This window comes from Nymphalis io, chromosome 13 (assembly GCF_905147045.1).
Source record: "Nymphalis io chromosome 13, ilAglIoxx1.1, whole genome shotgun sequence".
NCBI classification, from domain to species: Eukaryota; Metazoa; Arthropoda; class Insecta; order Lepidoptera; family Nymphalidae; genus Nymphalis; species Nymphalis io.
In genome coordinates, this window is record NC_065900.1 from 7411316 (window position 1) to 7434214 (window position 22899).

General features: G+C 35.1%; 4 protein-coding genes across 5 annotated transcripts in view; 3 read left to right on the forward strand and 1 right to left on the reverse strand.

Annotated features, from left to right (window-relative positions):
- The window catches only part of LOC126772615 (protein unc-80 homolog), a 29978-nt gene extending 25345 nt beyond the window's left edge, over window positions 1–4633 (forward strand). Inside the window, exons 58-68 of the mRNA XM_050492997.1 lie at window positions 130–253; window positions 524–733; window positions 877–1061; window positions 1136–1301; window positions 1475–1654; window positions 1895–2011; window positions 2092–2211; window positions 2433–2584; window positions 2804–2979; window positions 3216–3316; window positions 4410–4633. Coding sequence (XP_050348954.1) covers window positions 130–253; window positions 524–733; window positions 877–1061; window positions 1136–1301; window positions 1475–1654; window positions 1895–2011; window positions 2092–2211; window positions 2433–2584; window positions 2804–2979; window positions 3216–3316; window positions 4410–4528 — 1650 coding nt within the window. The 3' untranslated portion in view covers window positions 4529–4633. The remainder of the gene's footprint in view (window positions 1–129; window positions 254–523; window positions 734–876; window positions 1062–1135; window positions 1302–1474; window positions 1655–1894; window positions 2012–2091; window positions 2212–2432; window positions 2585–2803; window positions 2980–3215; window positions 3317–4409) is intronic.
- Window positions 4634–5872: 1239 nt separating this feature from the next.
- LOC126772625 (nucleoporin NDC1) lies at window positions 5873–7838 on the reverse strand. The gene has a single exon (XM_050493014.1). The coding sequence runs from the start codon at window positions 7608–7610 to the stop codon at window positions 5913–5915; it is 1698 nt and encodes a 565-aa protein (XP_050348971.1). The 5' UTR covers window positions 7611–7838; the 3' UTR covers window positions 5873–5912.
- Window positions 7839–10864: 3026 nt separating this feature from the next.
- On the forward strand, window positions 10865–19626 carry LOC126772620 (uncharacterized). 2 transcript variants are annotated; one of them, XM_050493004.1, is made up of 11 exons: window positions 10865–11273; window positions 11652–11744; window positions 12285–12397; window positions 13141–13228; window positions 13797–13876; window positions 14404–14538; window positions 15195–15296; window positions 15519–15684; window positions 15868–15926; window positions 16138–16446; window positions 17033–19626. In XM_050493004.1, exons 1-11 carry the CDS (start codon window positions 11173–11175, stop codon window positions 18295–18297), a joined length of 2511 nt encoding a protein of 836 aa, XP_050348961.1. In that variant the 5' UTR covers window positions 10865–11172; the 3' UTR covers window positions 18298–19626. The 2 variants fall into 2 exon arrangements, with proteins under 2 accessions (XP_050348961.1, XP_050348962.1); XM_050493005.1 differs by lacking the exon at window positions 11652–11744.
- Window positions 19627–21344: 1718 nt separating this feature from the next.
- On the forward strand, window positions 21345–22535 carry LOC126772632 (protein YIPF5). Its single transcript, XM_050493024.1, has 2 exons — window positions 21345–21594; window positions 21670–22535. Exons 1-2 carry the CDS (start codon window positions 21492–21494, stop codon window positions 22353–22355), a joined length of 789 nt encoding a protein of 262 aa, XP_050348981.1. The 5' UTR covers window positions 21345–21491; the 3' UTR covers window positions 22356–22535.
- Window positions 22536–22899: the final 364 nt, after the last annotated feature.

Genomic DNA, 22899 nt, shown 5'->3' on the forward strand with positions numbered 1-22899 from the left:
AACATTAAAGGAAATAGCTAAAAGGAAACCGGCATGTGCCAAATGGTAATCTGCCCCATGTGTATCCACCAACCGCCCTAGAGCATAGTGTTGGATTTTTTTTTTACAAATATACGACGATTATTACAGGATAGTTACTCGCTCGAGCAGATGTGCGGCGGGAGTGCAATCTTCCCGTCAGCCGATAAAACAGAAAACATGCTAATGAATTTATTCATGCCACTATGTTTGAGAGTCGGAAGCGGTAGAAAAGGTAGATTTATTGAAGTTTTATAGCACTCTTGTTTATTAAATTAAAAGATCTTGTTTTTGAAACGCATTATTGATAATTGTATTCTTTAATTTTATCGGTAATTGCATTCGGTGTTCACCTGGAGTGAAACTAACCACAGTCAATCCCTCAGAATAATACATGCAGTTCGCACTCGAATAAAGTTCTCCGCTTTGAAATGCGTTATCATGTTACATGATAAATAAACATTCCGGTAAGTGATCCACCGACCGGCCGCGCGCTGTGTTGCAGACGTGCCGCCACTGCGCCAGTCGGACGTGTCGTACCTGGTGTCGGTGGTGGTGAACGCGCTGTGCCCGCCCGCGCCTGCCGGCCAGGCCGTGGCCGCCAACTCCAAGCTGGCCACCGACGCGCGCGCCAACTCGCTCACCTTCACCGGGAGTCGCGACACGCGCAACACCATGCGTCTCTCTAACCACCTCTACAGGATCGCGTTCCTCGGTGAGCCGTCACTCGTCTCCTGGTTCTTCTCCATACAGCTGCTTTAGAAAATATATATTATTAATAATATTACGTCGACAAATAAATGTGATGCATTAGGACGAACAAATGTTGATGATGACGTAACTCCTCTCGCTCCGCAGCTCTGAAGGTTTTGTGCGCGTGCTTCACGAGCGAGCTGTGCAGCGAGTGGGGCCGCATCGCGCGCGCCATGCGCGAGCTGGGCCGCCGCAACGAGGCCGCGCACCACCTGTGGGACTTCCTCGAGCACGTCGTCACCTTCCGCACGCCGCTCTACGTGCTGCTGCAGCCGTTCATTGTGCACAAGGTGATGTCAAGTGCTGCCCTCCCGACGCTATACATGGACAACCGCAATATTTTATTTTATTTTTTCACCTCTAGCTATCTCAGCCACCAATCGGCGATCACGAGCGCCACATGCAGTTCGTAGTGCGCGAACGAGTACGCGGCCTCAAGCTGCCGGCGGCTCGCGCTCGCGGCGCCCTGCTCGCAGAACTGGCTCGCGAGCTGCGCTCCATGAGAGACACGCACGATACCTATAAATTCGGTTAGTGTAGCGGCACTCGTTTTGAGACATTAGTTCAATTCAAACTGATTATTTTATTAAAAAGTCGTTTTTTATATCTCGCTTTTACTAAATTTAAGAATTCGTAACGAATATAATCGATGACAAGGTGAGTGTCGAGAGCGACACCCCTCATGAGCACGCCCCCTCCCCAGAGCAAATAGCGGAGAACATGGGGCAGGGCGGCGGCAAGCGCGCGTCGGAGGCGGCCCCGCGCGGCGCGGCGGGCGACAAGCAGCAGCAGCACCGGCCCTCGCTCATCTCCATGCTGGTGGGCCGCGCGCCCGCGCCGCGCACGCCCGACCACCCCGCCGCCACGCTGGCCGCGCAGAGAGGTGAGCCGTCCTCCCGGCTTGCTTAGCCTAGTGGAGAAATGTTCGCGGCCCGAGACGTCATCGGGTTGTCATGTGCCCGGGGCTAGTCTCGCATTGGAGGATACGTGCGTGCAGGCTTGTTTGTAACCAAATCATAGGAGTTATCGGCATATACTATAAATTACAGACGTTTAAATGGACCTAATCGGATTCAAAATTTATATCTTTACATTGAATTGAGCTAAGAAATTGTTTTTACAGAATCGCTATCGAGCAGTTCGACGACGAGTCAGGCGGTGTTTGACTTGCCACTCAATAATAACGGCCGATACAGCGACAACGGAAATAATAATATTAACAACGCTAATGCGCATTTGGGTATGTAATGCTTGGAATCAATTTAATTAATAATTATTAATTTTAGGGCGCAATTTTAAATGTGGTTTTAAATATAACAGGAGCGCTCAATAACAATAATTATGGTGGAGACCAAAGATCAGCAGTCAGCACCCCGCCGTACGGAAACATACAAACGAAATTACGCTTCATGTCGTCTGTGGAGTTCAAATTGACTTCTGGTAAATATTACATATTTTTGAAATCATGACATGTGTATTTATAAAATTAATTAATCTCAAGAGTACATTCATTTTATAATTAAAATCAAAACAAGGTTGTCTGTATGATATTATTTAAAGCAATCCATACATCCTCACTCAATATTCAATTTTTTTTTATGTATTTTGTGTGCAATAAAGACTTTTTCTTTCTTTCTTTCTATAATTATGAGAGCACTCAGGTGAGACGGCGCAGTCGCCGCTGTCGCCCGTGTCGGTGCTGTCGGCGGGCGAGTCGTGCGAGGAGAACGACGAGCGGCCGCGTCTGCAGCGCGCGCACGGACCCTCCAAGAAGACCTTCAAGTTCCGCCGCAGTCGCTACGCGAAGCCTGAGGTACTCCTACTTTGTAACATCACATGTCGTATTTTGAAACCGCCACGAACCAAACTCTATGTTTATTTGTTGTTTATTTTTTTAGGAAACAGCGTAATTTCAAACATATCGTGGCTTCGATTTCGCCATATTTCTCCATTGATGTTTTGCGGTATCTATCTAAGTGCCTACGTCAAATCACAGATTGATTGTCAATTTGCTAATCGTGTGGCGTGTCAGGCGGCGCGCGCGCGGCTGGAGTCGGACGAGTGCTCGTCGCCGGCGGCTGACGTCACGCCGCCGCGCGCGCGGCCCGCGCTGCTGCAGCCCACCGCGCCCGCCACCGACACCTCCTACGACAGCGAAATATCGCAGACCTCCTCCACGTCCGGATACAGGCCAGTCACGCGCTACCAGTAAACTTTCCACTTATTCATCACTGAACCTTTGGACATTAAACGATCACCTTCAGGCAGTTTTATAATGTAATTGTAAATAAAAATTGTCACAATTTTTTTTCGCAAATCTGACGAATTTCTTCTGAACCCGCGGTGGTAGATTGATGACAATCGATATGCAAATCTTTGGCTTTGAACCATATTATTCGAATTGAAATGTCGATACGCCGAGTATACTGACGTTGCCTGTACAGAGAGAGCTACAGCCTGCGGGCGTCCATGTCGGAGTCTCCGGGCACGAGGTCGATGCACATGGCGCACAGCGACTCCCCCACGCCGCACGCCAGCCCCGACGGTAATCCCGCACCGCGCTCGTATGTACCGCGCCCGCCTACACCCGCTCCCCGATGCTCTAGCTGTCTCATTATCTGTCCTTCTCCATTACCCGCGCACGTTGCATTTTGTTTTAAAACCACGTATTTGTTTGAAATTGTTTTGTATTGTCTCTTTCAACCATTTCGTTGCCACAAAAATTTGTGCTCATTTATAGATGATGTTACACTTTTGGCACGGCGTATATTTAAATCTTATATTAATAGACAAGAAGGGATATTGTTCTATTGAAAGTTATAAATAAAATACGTGTATTTGTTAAGAATAAGTAGATATAATTCTTGCTCATTCTTCTTGATAGAATTATGTCCTGATAATCTACCGGGATAAAGGATCGAAAAATAAATTCGATAAGATTAGAAGATTAATAACACAGATTTGTAAATGACGATTCAGAAGTTCTTACAATAACTTGAATAAAAAATATTAATTAGATTATTAACATACGCTTTTTTTATATTAACGTACATGTGTATTATACTAATTAAAATTAAGTAAAAATTGATAAAGGTCGTCTGCAAACCCAAAACCCTATTTATTTTAATAAACACTGTAGCTATTTATTCCATTAAGGCAAAATCCTATATATTTTTAATATTATCTGTTTCATATTTCTTAATAAGAGTAGATAGCAAACTAAAAAAATTATAAAAATAAATCATTTTTAATTATCTCTCAAAATGTAACCCAGAATTATTGTCTAAGTGTTTATGCGTGTGTGATTATGTTGGAGACAAACCGATTCCTTAATAATAATCATTATGCCACTGTTCCATACTAGTTTTAATGAACTTCTTTATTTTTCCCTTTTAAAGTAGTAAATTATGATATATATTAGAACTAATATTATTTAGTATTATAATTATTTCTAAAATACTTTGAATCAAATATTTTTGCTGCCTGATATTTAACATATTAAAGACTCATTCCTCCTCCATCATTCCTTAGAATAGATTTAAAAAAAAATTACCCATAAACCCCAAAAAACTACCCAACCCATACTTATATTCGGATGATTAAATATAGGCTTTAATATTGATCGAAATATTTTTCAGCTTCTTTGAGTTGTGAATCTGCAACATCTTCAGCAGAAAGGACCGCTTTGCTCGGGGCAGCAAGTCAACGAACTCTACTTTTGAGCAGTGACCTACGCGATGAAGACACACTACTTTAAGTTGATATTTCAATTAATAGAAAACTAGACAATTTTACATTTTATTCCCGTTCCGTTCCTGTTATTTTAACAATAGATATTGTATTCAAATTTTGGAATATCGATTTACATAATTATATGCTATAATATATATTGGTATATATATATATATATATATATATATAGGTATATATATAATGTAGATTATTTCGCCATTATACAATCATTATGTTAATAATTCAAACATTTTAGCGTTCATCTAGATGCAATGTTTTACAACAGTTTTATGAATATTCTACCAAAAAACAATCTTTGATGGTTTTGTTTTACTTTTACAATTACTTGTTTTATTTGTATTGTTGTCATGTTACATTATGTAATACAAAGAATCTTGTAGTTGTTACTGTTATAATAATAATAGTTTATTGTGTGTAATTAGATGTGTTTCGATTAATTTTGATAACTGTTAATAGATATTTTTGTTGATATTGTGTTTTATTTTGTAAATAATATTTATTATAGACTAGCACTAGACTTTGGGACGAAAATCTTTCAAAATCTACCATTTTAACATACATGATACCGTAACCGTAACAGCCTGTGAATGTCCCACTGCTGGGCTAAAGGCCTCCTCTCCCTTTTTGAGGAGAAAGTTTAGAGCTCATTCCACCACGCTGCTCCAATGCGGATTGGTGGAATACACATGTGGCAGAATTTCAGTGAAATTAGACACATGCAGGTTTCCTCACGATGTTTTCCTTCACCTTAAAGCACGAGATAAATTATAATCACAAATTAAGCACATGAAAATTCAGTGGTGCTCGCCCGGGTTTGAACCCACGATCATCGGTTCAGATTCACGCGTTCTTACCACTGGGCCATCTATATATCTCTATATACATGATACAAAATATTTAAATTAATAGGTAACAGCTGTAAAAAATGTGGTTTTGGTTTTCACAAATAACCATATTAAGTGGCAATAATTTTGATATCACAGACAGTTCAACCTTATTTGTGTTGAAATTCATTCAGCTATTTAGAAAAAAAATTCTTACCTGATTGCATATGCATTTACCGTAACAGCCTGTGAATGTCCCACTGCTGGGCTAAAGGATATGGATAAACATTAATAACCAACCAAATAAATAAAATAAGTTTACTAATAATCCATGGTCTTCTTACGCTTAGTTCATCTCATGCTTCTGTAGAAGTGTTATGTAATCAAGTTATAGAAAGTGCCTGCACAAATGTGTACCAATATTTTTTTATTTTTGTGGGTCCTTCAGGAAAGCAAAGTTCTTAAATCTTATTTATAGCACAGGATCTCAATAGTAAATAATATCAAATAATAAAATTACATCATTATAAGAAAACATTTTATTAACTAGATTACATATCACATTTATGCCTCTTTACATGATAAAAATGGTTGAATAGCAATTTGCACATCAGGATCTAGGGGGATCTCGTGAATAAACTTTGAAAATGTCATTACAATTTTATATAAACTTCTTTTTACAGATGACAAAAGAGCATTCCTTATTTTAATTGCAAGAACATCATTTAAAATATGTTTTCTAGGTACAAGGCCAGGTTTTGTTAATTTATCCAAATTTTGCTTAAGATAAATGAATGTTGATATAACAATAGGCAGATCATTTTGTACAACACCATATTTATCTTCCTTTAAAGATGCTGATACAATATAGGCTAAGCCTTCACAGGTCCATATAACTGGCTGTGCTTGAATAAGAATAAATTTTAGTTTAGTGTCAACAAGTTCTCCAAAAAAATAATTTATGCCAGGTTTTTGACAAAGTTTAAGAAGGAAATTCTTAAATTCTTCTTTCATAGCAGTAGCAAATGTATCATCAACTTTATTTTTGTTGTGATCTTTCAGCTCAAGTAAATGTGGAGATTCAGCCATATTTCTTAGTGATCTTGAGTAAACAGAAGGTGGTGTTATTGGAGCAACTGTGTTGAAAGCTTTTCTAGTGTGTTGATTTTCAGCTTCAACTGAATGAGAATCATTGTTTATCTTTTCCAACTCACTGTTAAATTGATTAATCATTTGCAGACATTTCTCCAATAAATTATTCCAGTTTCTAGGATGGCCACCAGGCTGGGAAAGTGTAAAAATTTGTGACCGTCTTGTGTGATCCATTAGTGACATGTATTTCAAGTCTTGAGCACCCAGATAACCAGTAAATTGCAGTCTTTGTGATAGGGCATTATTTAATGTAAACTGGGTATCACCTTCAATAGGGAATTTCATTGGTTCTGTAAGTACTATGTTAAAAACTGTTTTCATAGTATATATTGAAATGAAGTATAAACTCGTATAAAACCAAAGTCCAATCCAAATACCGGAACTTAATAAATTTAAAATATTATCCAGTGGAGGATCTTCTAAATATAAGCTGTACACCTCGGACACCACATTTCTAGGCTTATTACCCCATACATAGTAGAAAATGCAATAATATATTACTGGTGTTACAGAATGTTGGAAACCCATTGCCACTATGTTACTTATCACAAGTTTAATCTGCTGAAATTTTTCTTGATATATATGGGGAAATGTCAGTACTGTAGCACTAAATAAGTGGGAACTTGTAAAATAGTATAATCCCATCCACATTCCTCCAAATTGCAGAAATAAACTTTGTTCAGCCAAGCATTGCCCATCATAAGTTTCACACTTCTTCTTTAATATATTGAAGTTGCTTTTAGCCAATGAAGAATACAGGCTCATTGTAAAATAACCATTCAAAGCATATAGAGTGCTGAATATAATGTTTTGCACAGAAAATATATTTAAAAACATTGAGAATCTTGTAAAGTATTTTGGTACAGGAACTGAATAATAACTTCCATATAAATATGCTTGAAAGAATGATACTAGTCCTAGAAGTATGGCATTTAAGGCCATTTTCCAGCTAAAAATATCATTAAATGTAGAAGTTAACCATGATATCGGATGTATTAAATCTACTTGAATAAAAAACACTAATGCTATAGCAAGTGAAATTTGTAAAGTTATATTCCAAACTACTGCCTTTACCAAACGCTGAGAAAATATTTCACTTTTTGTTTCCATACTGACTAATAGGTTACTTTTAGTTCACAGATTTATTCATATACTTATTAAGCGAAGTAAAACGACTTATTTTCTTGTTCCATTGAATAATTGTTCTTCTTTAAATTCTTCTTAGTCTTGATACATCCTAATCATACAAAAAAGTACCGCACTTTTTTTAAATATATATTATTTTACTAATCTATTTCCGTGAAACAAATACAAATTTAAAAATGCTTCGATTTGCAACCGCCGAATGTCAAACTGTCAAGTTGACATCCATAAAAGTATTATAAACTGGTTGGGACCACAGACTATAATGAAAAATATGTATTTTGTTCAATGATATTACGCATGTGTAAAGAATGAGATAATTATTATTATTATTAAACAACTTTATGCACACACAAGAAAAAAAGAAAAGACAAACACAAGTAAAAAAAAAGGAAAACAAAAGTTCAAGAGAAGCCATGCTATACAAAATAAAATTGGGGACCTCAACATGATGCGTGCAAGGGTGGTCTTATCAGTCAAGTAGTGATCTCTTCCAGACAACCCTGCATTAAGATGCTTGCAGGACCTAACGGGCGAGTGCATTATACATACATATATATAAATGTACATACACAATTATATATATATATATATATTTATAATACATATATACATAAATCTTTTCAATACAAACATTTATAACATAAAGAGTGGACAGAATGAAATGTGAAGGAAGTAAATAGGTAGGGTTACAGAGATAGGTAATAGTTTTCAGAACGAATTGATGAAAGATGGAAATTGAAGAGGATTGACGGATCTCTGATGGAAGTGTATTCCACAGTCTTACTGCCTTTGCCGTGAAGGAGTTTGCATATAGTTTGGAATGACACATAGGCACACTTAATTTGTTGTCACTCTGTAAGCGAAGATAAATTTGAAGAGTTGAGTCTGAACCAAGAAAAGTAAAGCGTTCCTTCAGATAGGGAAGTGTACAGGGGTGAAATAGAATAGAATAGAGGAGAGAAATAATATGTAAGTTGCAGCGATCTTTGATTGAAAGCCACCTAAGGGTAGAACGATACTCTGAAGTACGATCAAATTTCTTCAATCCAAATATAAGCCTCATGCAAATATTTTGCAGGCGTTCCAACTTCTTAACTAGTTCCTCTGACAAATCAGGGTAACACGCATCCGCATAATCAAAAATTGGGAGCAGAAGGCAATTAGCAAGTAGTATTTCGGTTTTAGTGGGTAGGAAGTTTTTCATCCTTTGAAGAGAATGGATTGTCGCGAATATTATACGGCTAATTTCAGCAACCTGTGGTCGCCAGGTAAAGGAAGCATCCATTAATACTCCTAGATTTTTAATAACATTGCTGTTAGGCAAAGTCATCCCATCAAAAATAACATCAGGTTGGTCAATTTTGTCAACTTTACAAAGTTGCTTAGATTGCTTCCCATAATGCATAATTGTGACTTACTGACATTTATGGATAATCCAAATGATTTACTCAAGCTGGTAATAACGTTAAGATTAGAGTTTAATCTAACTATAGCAATATTCTCAACTGGTGTAGTCAAATAGATTTGCGGGTCATCGGCATACAAGTGAAAAGGGACGAAGAGAAGATTGGTAACAGTGTTGATAAAGATAGAAAAAAAAAACCGGCGAAAATACACTACCCTCAAGAACAACGGCACAAGAAAATCTTTCTCAAGCATGTACACGCTGTTGGCGTCCATATAAATAGGTTCTGAACCAATCGACAAGATCTGGAAATATGTTCAGTGAGTCCAAAATAGCTAGAAGGATATCAAAGTCAACAGTATTAAAAGTGTTGCTGAAGTCTAGTAAAGCTATTATACAAATATGCCTTTAATCCAATCCGTATCTAATGTCATCAAAAACTTTAGTAAGTGCCGTCATAGTACTATGTCCCGAACGAAAACCAGACTGGAAAGGGCTTAAGGTATACTGCTTTGACAGGAATAGAGTAAGCTGAGAGTGGACAATACGTTCAAAGACTTTAGACAGAAAAGGAAGAATACAAATTGGTCAATAATGTGAAGGTCTTATAGGATTTGAAAGTTTAGGAATAGGAATAATATGGGAAACAAGCCAGGTACTAGGAAACGTTTTAGAGGATAACGGGAAGTTAAATAGTCTGCCATCTATTTACAGGTTTGTAACAGGTTTGGACAGGTTTAACTTTATTCAGGACCAAGGTTATCATTTTTCTGCTTATACCGTCACCACCCGTCGCGTCAGAGGTAATAGCGGACACGTCGTCGTTGGTGACAGTACTGAAAGAAAACATGGGATAATCAGGTTTTACTTGTGCACTAAGATATGCTATGGTTTCATATTTATGGACGTTTTTGAAATTATCTAAGTTAGAAAAGTAGCAGGTTAGTCAGTCTAAATCAATCGTAAGAGGTATGTTAGTCTTTGATCGTCCTATTCCCAGAAATTATAAAAAAACTCCATACGTCAATTATGTTACTAGCGCGCGAAATCTGAAGACTCAAAAATGTCCAAATTGGTCGAGCTTGGTCAGACATAAATACAAAAACACCGTCGTCGTTTTAATTGAAAACCATAAAAATTAATGGTAGTTGGAACCAGATTTGTAATCTAATACAGTAATACAATTTTAATTTCAATATAATCATATTCATTGTTACGATATACATATACGATGGTTCTACGATACAGTAAAAAACAATCGAATCAAGCAATTTGCTAAAACCTATTTCCTTCAAACAAGGCGTGAAGAGTCATCTTGCGGGCCGGCAAGGCGGGGACGGCTAGTGCAAAACATTCTTTCCGACTGTACTAGCCGTCCTCGCGTTTGGACTCTACTACCACTTACCATCAGGTGGAGTAGAGTCATTTGCCTTCCCGGAAAATATAAAAAAAAAATCTAAGTAATATAATAATATAATTAGGTATAGGGCGATATTTTTCAGTAGTCCAGATTGTTGATTGTTGAGTTTGTCAAAACTAAAAACATTTCCATATGTTTGTAGTATGTTAGATTTGGGCCAAATGTCATCAGTTTAATATAAACGACTACGATCATCACTTACGCAGGTTTCATCACTTATACATGTTTTTTATTTTTAAAAAATAAAAACAATTTTTTGGCTAAAATTATAATGTCATGAAGAGGACTGTTATATTTTCCTTTAGATTTTATCAGTCGATTAAATAAATATTTATAATCTGTCGTATAGATTTGTCACTATTTTATTATTTATTTAGTAGCATTTGACTTTTTGCGACATATATGCCCCAGAAGGTGCTACTATTTTACTTTGAAATCATAAGACCAGAAATACCACGATATTAAATGAAATCTGTGAAATGTTAAGCGACGAGTGTTAAATAAAAATGCCAAGAAATGTTTCTAAGAAAACGAGACCTACGCCTGAAATCGTCGCGTAAACAAGTGTCCTACATTTCATACCTTTTCTCAAATGGAAGAAAGTTTCGTATATGTACCTCTTTTTAAAGGATCATAATAAAAAAATTGTGATGGAAAATATTATCAGGCTTTGTGGTGTGAAAATCGATTGAAAAACTATTATGTATACATTAATAGAGATAGCTTTGAGCTTAGCAGTGCTAGCCACTTTGGTCACTATCCTCTCGGGATGCGTTTGTGGCTGCAAGAACTCCAACCAAAAGTAAGTTATAATATTTTAACATATCTTTGCTACACACGATTTCTTACATTTCTAAATATTCGATTGTATAAGTGAATGTTAACCTATACATAAATATCATTGCAATTAAAAATGAACTAAATATGTAAAGTTATATTTATGTAATATAAAATGTTAAAAATATATCATAGTTTACATATTTTTTCATTCATGATATATGTAATTATAATACAATTATCAAATTTTGAAAAAAAATCATTATAATCTTTGAATAAAAATATATTTTTTATTAGGTTCTCATAAAATATAATTTATATTATTACATACTATAGCACTATAATAGATGATATATAATTTTTATTTTCCTAGTCATAATTAAAAGAATATTGTATTTAACAGAAGTGAGTTGGTTGGTACGGCCGGTGTGGTCAAAATCCGTTTGGATGAGGAGGTACCATCTCCAACACCCACCACTCCGGCCTCCATCAAACGGTTTGTTATTAGCATGCCCTAGACAAAATAAATATTATAACAGGGCTAACATAGATGTATAATGCTAATTATGCTACTAATATTTATTTTTTTGTAAACGTTTTACTTCATCATATGTTTCTCTTATTTATTTAACATATTAAGTTATTTAATGTTCTATGGTTTCCCTCATTACTATTTATTAAAATTTATCCTACATAACAACCAGATATTCTTTATTTACTAACTTTTTGTGGGAAAATGTTGTAATGATTATGATTTGTTTATATGTTTCATTTATTTGTTGCATGTACATATTTGAATTTGTATTTTTTTTTTATATTTGTTATTAATTTATAGTGTTTTTAAAATAAGCTGTTGCTGTACTGTGTGCTTATTTGATGTTCTTACAAATATAACATAAAATTACTGTTAACTTAGTGTATTTAAATATTTCTGTTCATTATTTCTTCCACTATACGAAGATGACTGAATATACTTTTACAATTTTAATTTTGAACTGAGTGTATCTAAATAAATAAATAATTCTACTTTCAATAGAGCATCTACACAAAACAGCCAACGTAGTTTGCCAGAAATCCCACATCCTGTGGGAAGACATGACAGTGGTGACACAGCATCCGAAATTTACGCGACAGTTAATTTAGATGAAGGTAAAACACCTCTATTTGTTGGTAAATTCATTAGTGGGATTTGATCCACTGATATATACAAAATCTCACTAGCTCAATATTAAATATTGCAATACTGGTTCAATCACTTCAATCAAATCAAAATGCTGGTTGGTGCATACACATGTGGCAGATTTTCTCCGACTTATGCGGAATTCCTCATGATGTTTACCTGTATCGCCGAACACGGAAGAATTGGTATAGGAACAAATTAAGCACTAATTAAAATTCAGTGGTGCTTGTCAGGATTTGAACTCGCAATCTTCGCTTGATATTCGCGTGTTCTTCGCACCTAATTAAAATAAACCTAACTTAAATGAAGACTGAAAGAATACTTATTGTTATATATAATATATATGTTACTCTATAAAAGTCAGCTTAAATTGTATGTAACCACATAATACATAGAAACACATTGAAGTACAATGCATTTATGAATCACTTCAACTGCAACGTGCGAATCTGACTAATACATTTAATTGGAGGTACATTTATCTTTAAACATAATTACGTTTATGACGCGACGAAAAGGTCGCAATTACAGAATATATTGCATTTATATCTGCTACTGGATTCATCAAAATAATCTAATCGATAATCGCGATATTTTATTTTATCTATCGTAAATGGGGACTTGAAAGAATCGCAGCTGGATATTGATCAAATATCTATAATTGATTAGAAAACGTCGTTATCAGTATTATGCATGTTACGCATTCTTCCAGGAAATAAAACCGCAGTGGTAGCGTCTACGAGCCGAGACCATCCCTACGAACATGCCTATGCTAAACTTCAAAACGAAACTCACAATGTGTAAGTACCTTTTATACAAAAACGTTAGTAACCTTAAAATGGCATTCATAATAATAAAAATGACCCCCATTGACCTAATAGAACCTCACTTACGGTGCAATCTTACGCGTTGCTCTTCCCGAGAGGTCCAACGAACGTCGGGGCGATTTTTAGCTTGTGTTCAGATATAAACGCAAACTCTACGATGTCACAAATTGTCGTGAAGCAGGGAACCGCAAACACCGCACGTTCGCGTTATTTACTGAAATGTCCAGGTGGATAAATACATAAACAACTTGAGCTTCAACTTCAACAGGATTCTCAGGGAGGGGATTCTCTGCGAACAATCGTGTTACTGTGCAGGGATTCGACGGATAGATCCGTAGCCTATCTACGCGTTTAAGCCGATATCCGTGTTTTTTTGTTAAGTCGTCATAATTCGGTTTTGTGTTTTTAGAATAATGTACTTATGTTATTAAACATTTCTCTTATTTAGCACATATTAAAAAAAATAATAAACATTAAATACTTCAACGTACAGTTTGATAATGAACGTATCGCTATAAATAATCCAATGTGTTTTTTTCAGAATCGTGGAAATAACACCTGATGAACGGTCGGATAATGACATACAAATTGATGAAAGGGAAGCGGCTTCTTCATCCGCCGGTGAATACATTTCATCAGATTTGCTAAGAACTTATTGAAAATAATTTACATAATAATTGATTATTTTATAATTTATTAATTTGATCTATAAGCGGAAGTGCACTGTAACCTTGATTATGAATAAACGCAAGATTTTTTTACTAATAGTTTATGGTTATAAATTTTCTTAAATTTAAATTAAATAATATTTTGTATATTTATAATTAAAGAGTGATTGGTGTCGTGTAATCAGAACCAATAGTTTGACAGCGCATTAACATTATCCATTTGCTGGTTCACCTTTTAAATATGGCATTTTATATTTTAAATACTTTATTACTATATTAAAAGTTACATAATATAAATTAAAAATATAGTAAAAAGAGAAAAAAAAACGAATGTAAAATTCTCTATTTGATATTCGTTATTACGAGCGAACAAAAAAGTTCGTATTTAAAATAAAAATCGTGACTATTATATCAGAAATAGATTTTTATTAAATGTATCATAATAACAAACCTCAAGAAAATGACCTTGATATGTTGCAGCCGAGGCCGTGCTCATATCGGCGTCGGTGGCGATCAGCGGGCAGCTGCCGTCGAGCCAGGAGCTGCCCTACATCACGCCGCCCTCGCCGCGCCCCGAGCCCGTGCACTTCAGCGGCGACTCCACCGACTCCGCCAGTACGTTGCCGGGCGTCCCATTCCTTTCATCCCCCACTTAGAAACTTAAATTTTAGTGTCAGACATCTAGTACCGGTGTCAGAGCTGTACAGGCGGCATTTGTTTAAGTACGCACCGACTAATTATTTGGCCGCCAAACAGAAATGCTTAGTTATATTCGGGTTTAACAGTTACCCAGTGTTATTACAGGCACAAGGGATATAACATCATAGATCCAGAACTGGAAAATTATATTATACACATATATACGTATATATTATATAATGCCAGTGTTCATAAAATAAATCTAAAAATGACAATATTCAAATAAAAATATTCTTGTATTGATATACCTTACCTTAATGTTTATATGTTTACGCATAGAAATTAAATGTAATAATCGAAAAATTTATATCATGACAACCTTGTCGTAAGGAGGATTTATTGATACTACAAGAGCCAGAAACTTATTATGTCAAGGTGTCATTTAACAAGCATGAATATGAGCATAATAAGCAATTGGTGGCTAATATATAAATTTAGAAGTAAAATATCGTATAACTTTTCAAAACTTCTTTAGATTAATCTGTAAAAACGTATATCGTTGTAAATATAAAAACATATACTATTAGAAGGAACACATATGTACAATCAGTGAATGACAATATTGTCACCAGAGGGCTACACGAGCATCTCGGTGCGAGAGCCGCTGAGCAACATCCGCGCGCAGAGTGTGAAACCCGCGCAGCCGCACTACGCTACCGTCTCCGACGACTCGGGTCAGTTCCCTTTTTATTGTCTTTAAAGTTAACTACAGAATCCGCACTAAGAAATTCTACTATAAGATTTCAATTTTTTTTTAAAAAATCGTACAGTACCAGAAAAAATCGTCTGATGAGCTAAAGATACTAATTTCAACAAGAATTTGAGTGAGGGCAATTAAACCTCATCACATATTTATTTTTTATGTGCAGTGATGTTATATTAAATTGTTGCACCAGATGAGATGTATGCAGCAATAGAGGAGGCAAGCGTAGGTGAGGGCTCGGACACGTACGCGCAGATCGCGCCCGAGCCGCGCCGGCGGGAGCCGCCCGCCGCGCCCGCGCCCCCCGCGCCGCCCGCGCCGCCCGCCGCGCTGCAGGCCGACGTCACGCACCACGCCAGGTGAGCACCACCGACCTGTACCACGATAGCATATTATGAACATTTTTGTAATATTACTTATCTCTATGTTAGACAAGCGAAAGTATTAGTGTGTAAGAGAAATCAAATGTCTATTTATTTATTTATTTATTTATCATGTCGATGAAGTTATGCGTTTTGAAAACATCCATTGTGTTATTCCAGAAGGAGTGCTCCACCTGAAATTGGAGCATCTACATCTACAGCTACACATTCACGCCAAGGTAATGCGAAATTTTATTATTTAACTTTATCGCATTAAAGTTGCATTTTTATAAAAATGTCTTTAAACCAAAAAGTAAAGCACAATAACTTTTTTTAGATAAATTACAAAAAAAATCTACAGATATACTAAACTCTTAACATCGAAAGAAGTTATACAAACCAGCCAAGTACATCTGATATAGTAATAATATATAAAACTCATAATTTCAGCGTCGATGTCATCTTGCTCAAACTCGACGGGAGCACTGGGATCGCCTAAACCAGAGAAGCGACAGGCCAACTCTCCGCTGCCACCGCCACCGCACCCTTCGCACGCACCACACACCGCACACGCCACCCACGCCACGCACGTTGCGCACGCTACGCACGTTGCTCACGCCACACACGCCACGCACACACACGTTGCGCACAGTACCCATGCCGCACACGGCACACACGCAGCGCACGTTTCGCACGCCTCACATCCGCCTCGCACCGCGGATACACTTGCGCAGAGACATCAGAGGATATCTAGTACTGGTAAGAGTCTTATTATATTGACCATGCTAACACATTTTCGTTTGCGTTTATAGGTCCGATATAATCAAATAATAAAGATATTTTCTCTTAAATTGGAGTTCAGTTCATTGTTCACATACCAGCAGAATTGACTGCCTCGTTGATCTAGTGGTTAGATGTAAGGCTGCAGACCTGGAGGTCCTGACTTCAATTACCAGGTCTGGCCAGTAAAAAGTTATTCGGATTTTCTATCAGAAAATTCCCAGTAGCAGCCTGGAGTCTGGAAGTTGAAAGTGTACACTCGGAAAGCACATAAAGCCGTTGGTCCTGCGTCTGACCTCTTTCCAGTCGTGTCGGATTGACGTTCCATCGCATTATGAGAGCTAGGGAATAGAGAGTGCACCTGTGTTTGCGCACACACTTGTGCACTATAATATCTCCTACGCAGTTAGCTAATCTCTCTTGAAATTGGCCGCCTTGGCCGAAATCGGTCTGGAGGAAATTATTATCAGTAGAATGTTTATTGTATATTCTAAATTTCTAATATATCTTAGTCTACATAGTCAGTAAAAATATATCAATGCTAATAAATCACACCTTTCCACAGGTGACCTCCATTTTAATCACGACAAACTACGCCGCAGTCTCAATGAGAAACATCAAAGGAACAACAGTTGCGTTAGTTCTTCCGACTTTTATGGTTGTAATTATCCGGTTGAGAAACATCGGTTTAGCTCCGGCGACCTCATACGACCGCTTGTAGCCCGAGAACTGAACTTTGATATTGACCAAAAAGAGAATCCCACCGACAACTTTTATAACTCTATCGATGGTCCCGGCTACAGTGATTATGCTTCAGCAGAAGCCAACAACAGTATCAACTCGGAGCAACGAGCTACAGAAAGTCCTTCCCGAAATGTAGAGGAAATGTACGCCAAAGTAATGAAAAAAGCTAAAGCGAAAGAAGAATCAGTGTGGAAATCAAAGGACCCCACAAACACCGAAACTGAAACGAAAGTACTAAAGTATCGAAGTGACGATCCCGGATATGAAACTATAGATCGGAAGCAATCTGTTAATCACGGTTATGAGACTATCGCACGCAAGGAACGGAAAGGCTCCAATCAGGATCCAGGTTACGAAACGGTCAAGGACACAAATAAAGCCGGCCCAGCTAAATACCCTAATAACAATTTATCGAAATTAAATAATTTGAATGCTGACAGTGGTCCGAACAGTATTTTAAGTAGTGATGCTGGCTACGAACATATTTCGAAGACAGATGCCAATGCTTCCGATTCTGATCCCAATTATGAAGTGCTTAGAAATCAACCACCGACACCGCCTTATGCAACTATTGCTCCTGACTACAAAGTCCAACCTACATACTCAACAGTTAATAAGAGGACAGGAAAATATAACAATTGGTCTGGTAACAATAATGATGATTCTACTTTGGAACCAAATTACGAATCGATGACGCACGAACCTTTTTATAATACTGGAAGTGAGTCTGATTCTAATTATGAATCTGTTCGACCAAAAGATTCCAGTTTTGAAAGTCAGGATCCTAATTACGAATCGTTGAGATGCAAGGATCCTAAATATGAATCTGTGCGATCAAAAGATTCTAAGTACGACTCAGTAAGATCTAAAAAAGATCCAAACTATGAAAGTGTAAAATATTTCGAATTATCTAAAAGAGAACCGCCTTACGAGAAGGTCAACAACGATACGGCTGAAAGCTCTGGTATCGACAGATCTGATTCGTCAGCGGGTTACGAGAAGATTAACATTCAAAAAACGAAGGACTCAAAAAACAGTATTAATAATGGAGCCGATTGCACTGTTAGTGATTATTTCCAAGTTTAACATTTGATATAAAGTATTTTTTTTTTACTTGTAATGGACCTACGAGTGCGTCATAAATGTAGTTAAGTGTTTGACGACATACCTAGGAGTAACTTTGAGATTTTGTGCTTTTTATTTATTTATATTTTTACAAATATACTGTGTATAGTACCTCAAAGATAGATGTAACCTAATATCTTCCTTAGGTATCTGTGATATATATTGTGAGTATGAAAATTGTCTTACTCACTTAAGTTTTAAGTTCGACGTCAATGTTGTTTATGTTTTATCAAAATGCAGGCTTTTAAAACATTTGTAATCTCCATTTATTAGTGTGTTCATATTTAAAAAACAGGTGTAATACACGTGATTATATATACATAACATGTACAAATTGTAGAGTGTACATATATTTGGACGTAGTGTGTAACAGCTAGAAATATGTTTTTTAAATGTATCTTTATCGTCTACCAAAAACATCGTAACAAAAGTTGAAACATTTTGATCGATGTTTGAACTTATTTCGTTTTTTTTATTTGTTTATCCAAAATGACACGGCAGACAGTCAAATTATTTGTTTTAAACTGATGTAAACTCACTGAAATAACGTGACATTTACCATATCACACATTTTTGCATCCAAATAATTTTTATCAAGTAGCGCCCATCCATCCTTCTTTCCAACTAGAGAAATAGAAATAATATTTCGTTTTATTATTGTACAGGCATTTAATATGAATTTAGTGAATTTTAAGCAATGGGCATTTAAAAGCCAAAATCGTATTTGAATCGAAATATTTAACGGTTCTATATATTAAACACAAAACTGATTCTAATATATTTCTTGTAGTATATGATATATTTTGTTTTTATTAATGGTTATGTTTTGTTATCGATACACAAAGTATGTTATAATTATTTTTTAAGTATTTTAAGTTAATTTATCATCCGTCTCGGTTAAATAAAAAATATGATAGGTGACTTATAAAGTAGTACCTGATCTTTTGTTTTAAACATATAATTTATAATGAACTGTTTTAAATTTAATTTTTGATAAATACTTACATCGTAGTGAAACCCATACTTGGTAGTATTATTATTATTAAATGTATAATATTATATTCAATAAAAGCTATTATTACACGTCTTTATAATACAAAATACTCTTGATCGTAATGATTGTATGTTACTTTTGGTGCTAATCATCACTACAAAACAAATTTCTAAATACAATTTACTTTTCTCGGATTCATTGTTATATTGACGCCAACACACAACTATTTGTTAAATATTAACTTGTACATTAAATATATAAGTTCAACGTATAACCTAACAGCAGGTGATATTTAAAATAAGAGAAAATTTTAAATTACTTGTTTTATAACTACTTCATATTTACTAGTTACAGAAATTAATATCAATGTAATTTGTACAAAGTGAATTGAAAAATTAACCTCAAAGCGTTTTTAATTTAATAAGATTTTAATGATTCTTATTAATAACTAATGTAAAATGACGAAAATTTTATTTTGTTACAATTTGTTTTATAGTTGTTTTAGATTTGATTATGCTTTGTACTAATTTCCATCAAATGAACTACATGATATTTAAGAAATCAAATAGTTTGATATTTACTGCCAAACTGAGAATAATCAGCTGTATGCGTCAACGTAAGAATGGATGAAATAATAACAAATAAAATATACTTCGTAATCTCCCAACGAAATACATGCACTTTAAATGTTTCTATAGATGCATAATGACTTCAAGGTGACTGTTATATGGAGTTTTATTATTATATTATTCTGACTCAACACAATTTATACCATTTTGTATTCAGATTACAAATATAATATTATACAATATTAATACCCAAATATAAAATGATATAAATTGATAAAACTAATTAAATGTTTCTTTTCTAAACCAACCCCTTATATAATATTTTATATTATGTAAATATAATGCTTATCAATTTAAGCGGTCTGTATACCGAATTCATGGATTTAATAAATGTATCAAGCAACCATTCCATGATCACATTCGATGGGTAAATGATATATTCAACGAAATAAAGTATGCCATATGAACAATGTATTTTATTAAAGTTTTTGTGTACTGAATAGTAACAATTGGCAGTATGCACGAATTATAACCATATCCGAGCGTAGCCAGATTTGTTAAAAAAAAAGGCAATTGGAGACAAGAGATTTCAACAATGAGTGTAGTATAATATTTATTCCACAAAAAATATAGGACTGAGTGTATAATAAGATAGCATTTGAAATAAATAAGGATCAAGTACCGGCTATTCAAGCTATGCTAATATAGTCAAAACCCTCCGCTAAAGTAGAAATAAGCGAATGACACCAGAAGTAACTTATATGTGAAAGTGCCAATGATCGTGGAAGTAAGAAAGTGATAATCGTAAATTACCAAATAGCGTAATGTTCACTTGGTTGGCCGGTCTAAACTGGATGCGAAAGCGGAGAACCACGAGCTTTGACAAATCTTAGGAGATTCCTACTATCAGAAGGTTTGCAGAACGACTAGTTTAATAAGGTATTATCACCTTTTAAAGAATGATTATACCTTTGATATCTGACATTTAATTTAAGTGAGTTATTTGTAAATTAGGTGCCCATTTCATTAATAAAAATTAAAAACTATATACATATATTGGCGTTTTACTATCGGTTTGATCATTACACATAAAAATTAATGTAAATTACTCACTAAAAATCACTTACTACTCACTTAAAAATCCAAATAACACTATTGAATACAACAACAATATAATTTATTGGCGGGTATAATCATTATTACTTTACCTTTTTGTCCACCAATAAAATGGCTTTTTTAAATTACGCGCGTCTTTTTTTTTAACAATGCTACTGTAGGTATCAATGTGTCTCCTAACTATATGTATATATTTTTTAAATTTTTGTATTTTTTTGCGATTCTGTGTCTGCACTTGTTCTTGACTTTTTACTTATTATATATTAAAATTCTCGAAAGACTTCCATTCAATTTTTAATGAAGTATTTAGGCTGACGTGCATTTGTTGACGTTTTGACAAATTTACAGTGACAGTTGACACAAATATTAAAACGTATCTTTAAATAAATATGCCGACGATTTAGTTAGTGTGATAGAAATTTTGTGATATATTGATTTAGTACATCATTTAAAATATTCACATTTGAACACACAAAATGGCATACCCAAATCAAGGGGATTACTCTTGGCAACCTCAAAATAACACTTCGAATTATTCTTTTAACACTTCAAATACATTTGGTGATTCTCAAACCTTAGGTCAGTGTAAATTGGATATTTATACTTAATTTAATGCTTTTTTAAAATACAAATTTAATTGTCTTATTTTTATAGATTTTCAGAACTTTACAGCAGAACAACAGAATTATTCTTTCGATCAAGGACAAAGCCTTCCCGCCAACAACAATCAATACTATAATCCTAATATATTTACCCCAGCTCCAATAGCTGAAGAGCCGATACCAGGAGAAACATCAGAATTTGATGAGCCACCACTTCTTGATGAATTAGAAATTTATCCAGACAGAATACTGGAGAAGACTTTAGCTGTGCTTAATCCATTCCATGGCCAATCTAAGGCAGATGATGCTAATTTTTTACTAAGAGATACAGATATAGCAGGCCCTATTGCATTTTGTCTAGCTTTAGCTGTCTGTCTCTTCCTTTCCGGAAATAAAGCACATTTTGGATATGTATATGGTTTGTCAGTAATGTCCGTTATATTAATGTATTTCTTACTTTCACTAATGAGCCGCTCAGAAGGAGTTTTTACTTTACTGAGTGTTGCTAGTGTACTGGGTTATTGTATGCTACCTATGGTGGTTTTAGCTAGTCTTGGTATATTTATTTCTCTTGAAGGTTCAATAGGACTTTCACTTTCAGCCATTGCAGTAATTTGGTCTGCTCTGTCTGCAAGTCGCCTATTTGTAACAATGTCTGGTGATTCTGAACAAAGACCACTTATTGCATATCCATGTGCCCTAGTCAATGGAGTTTTTGCTCTTCTTGTTTTATTCTAATCTGATATGAATCATCATTCAAGTAATCTTATTATAGTAACTATAGATTTAAAAAAATATATTTTAAATAGAAAATGATATTGACTAACAAATAACTGTATCTAACCCTTTATTATGTAAATTTTTAAACATTATGATGTCCATAATGTTTGTATTGCAATAAATAAATGTAAATACAAATTTGTTGCTTATTTTATTCAACACAAAATGATTTTTCAGGTGAATTCAGTGTTAATATTCAATATTCTTTATATATATTAATTATCCCTCAACTAGAGCATTAAATTTTAATATTGCAAACAGTCTTTATGTTAATAGGAGTCACATTTATTGTGATTATACATCATTATCACTTTTATCATGATAATGTATGTAACTAATATGTCTACAAGAATTCATTAATTGCAAAAAATCACTGTGCATTGATAACAAAGAATTCTAGTCTGTCTATTATATTAATAATTATTTAAAATGAAATATGCACTCATTCTCTGTTAGCAATGTAAATAAATAAATAATGTAGGCACTTATGGCTTTACCTCTG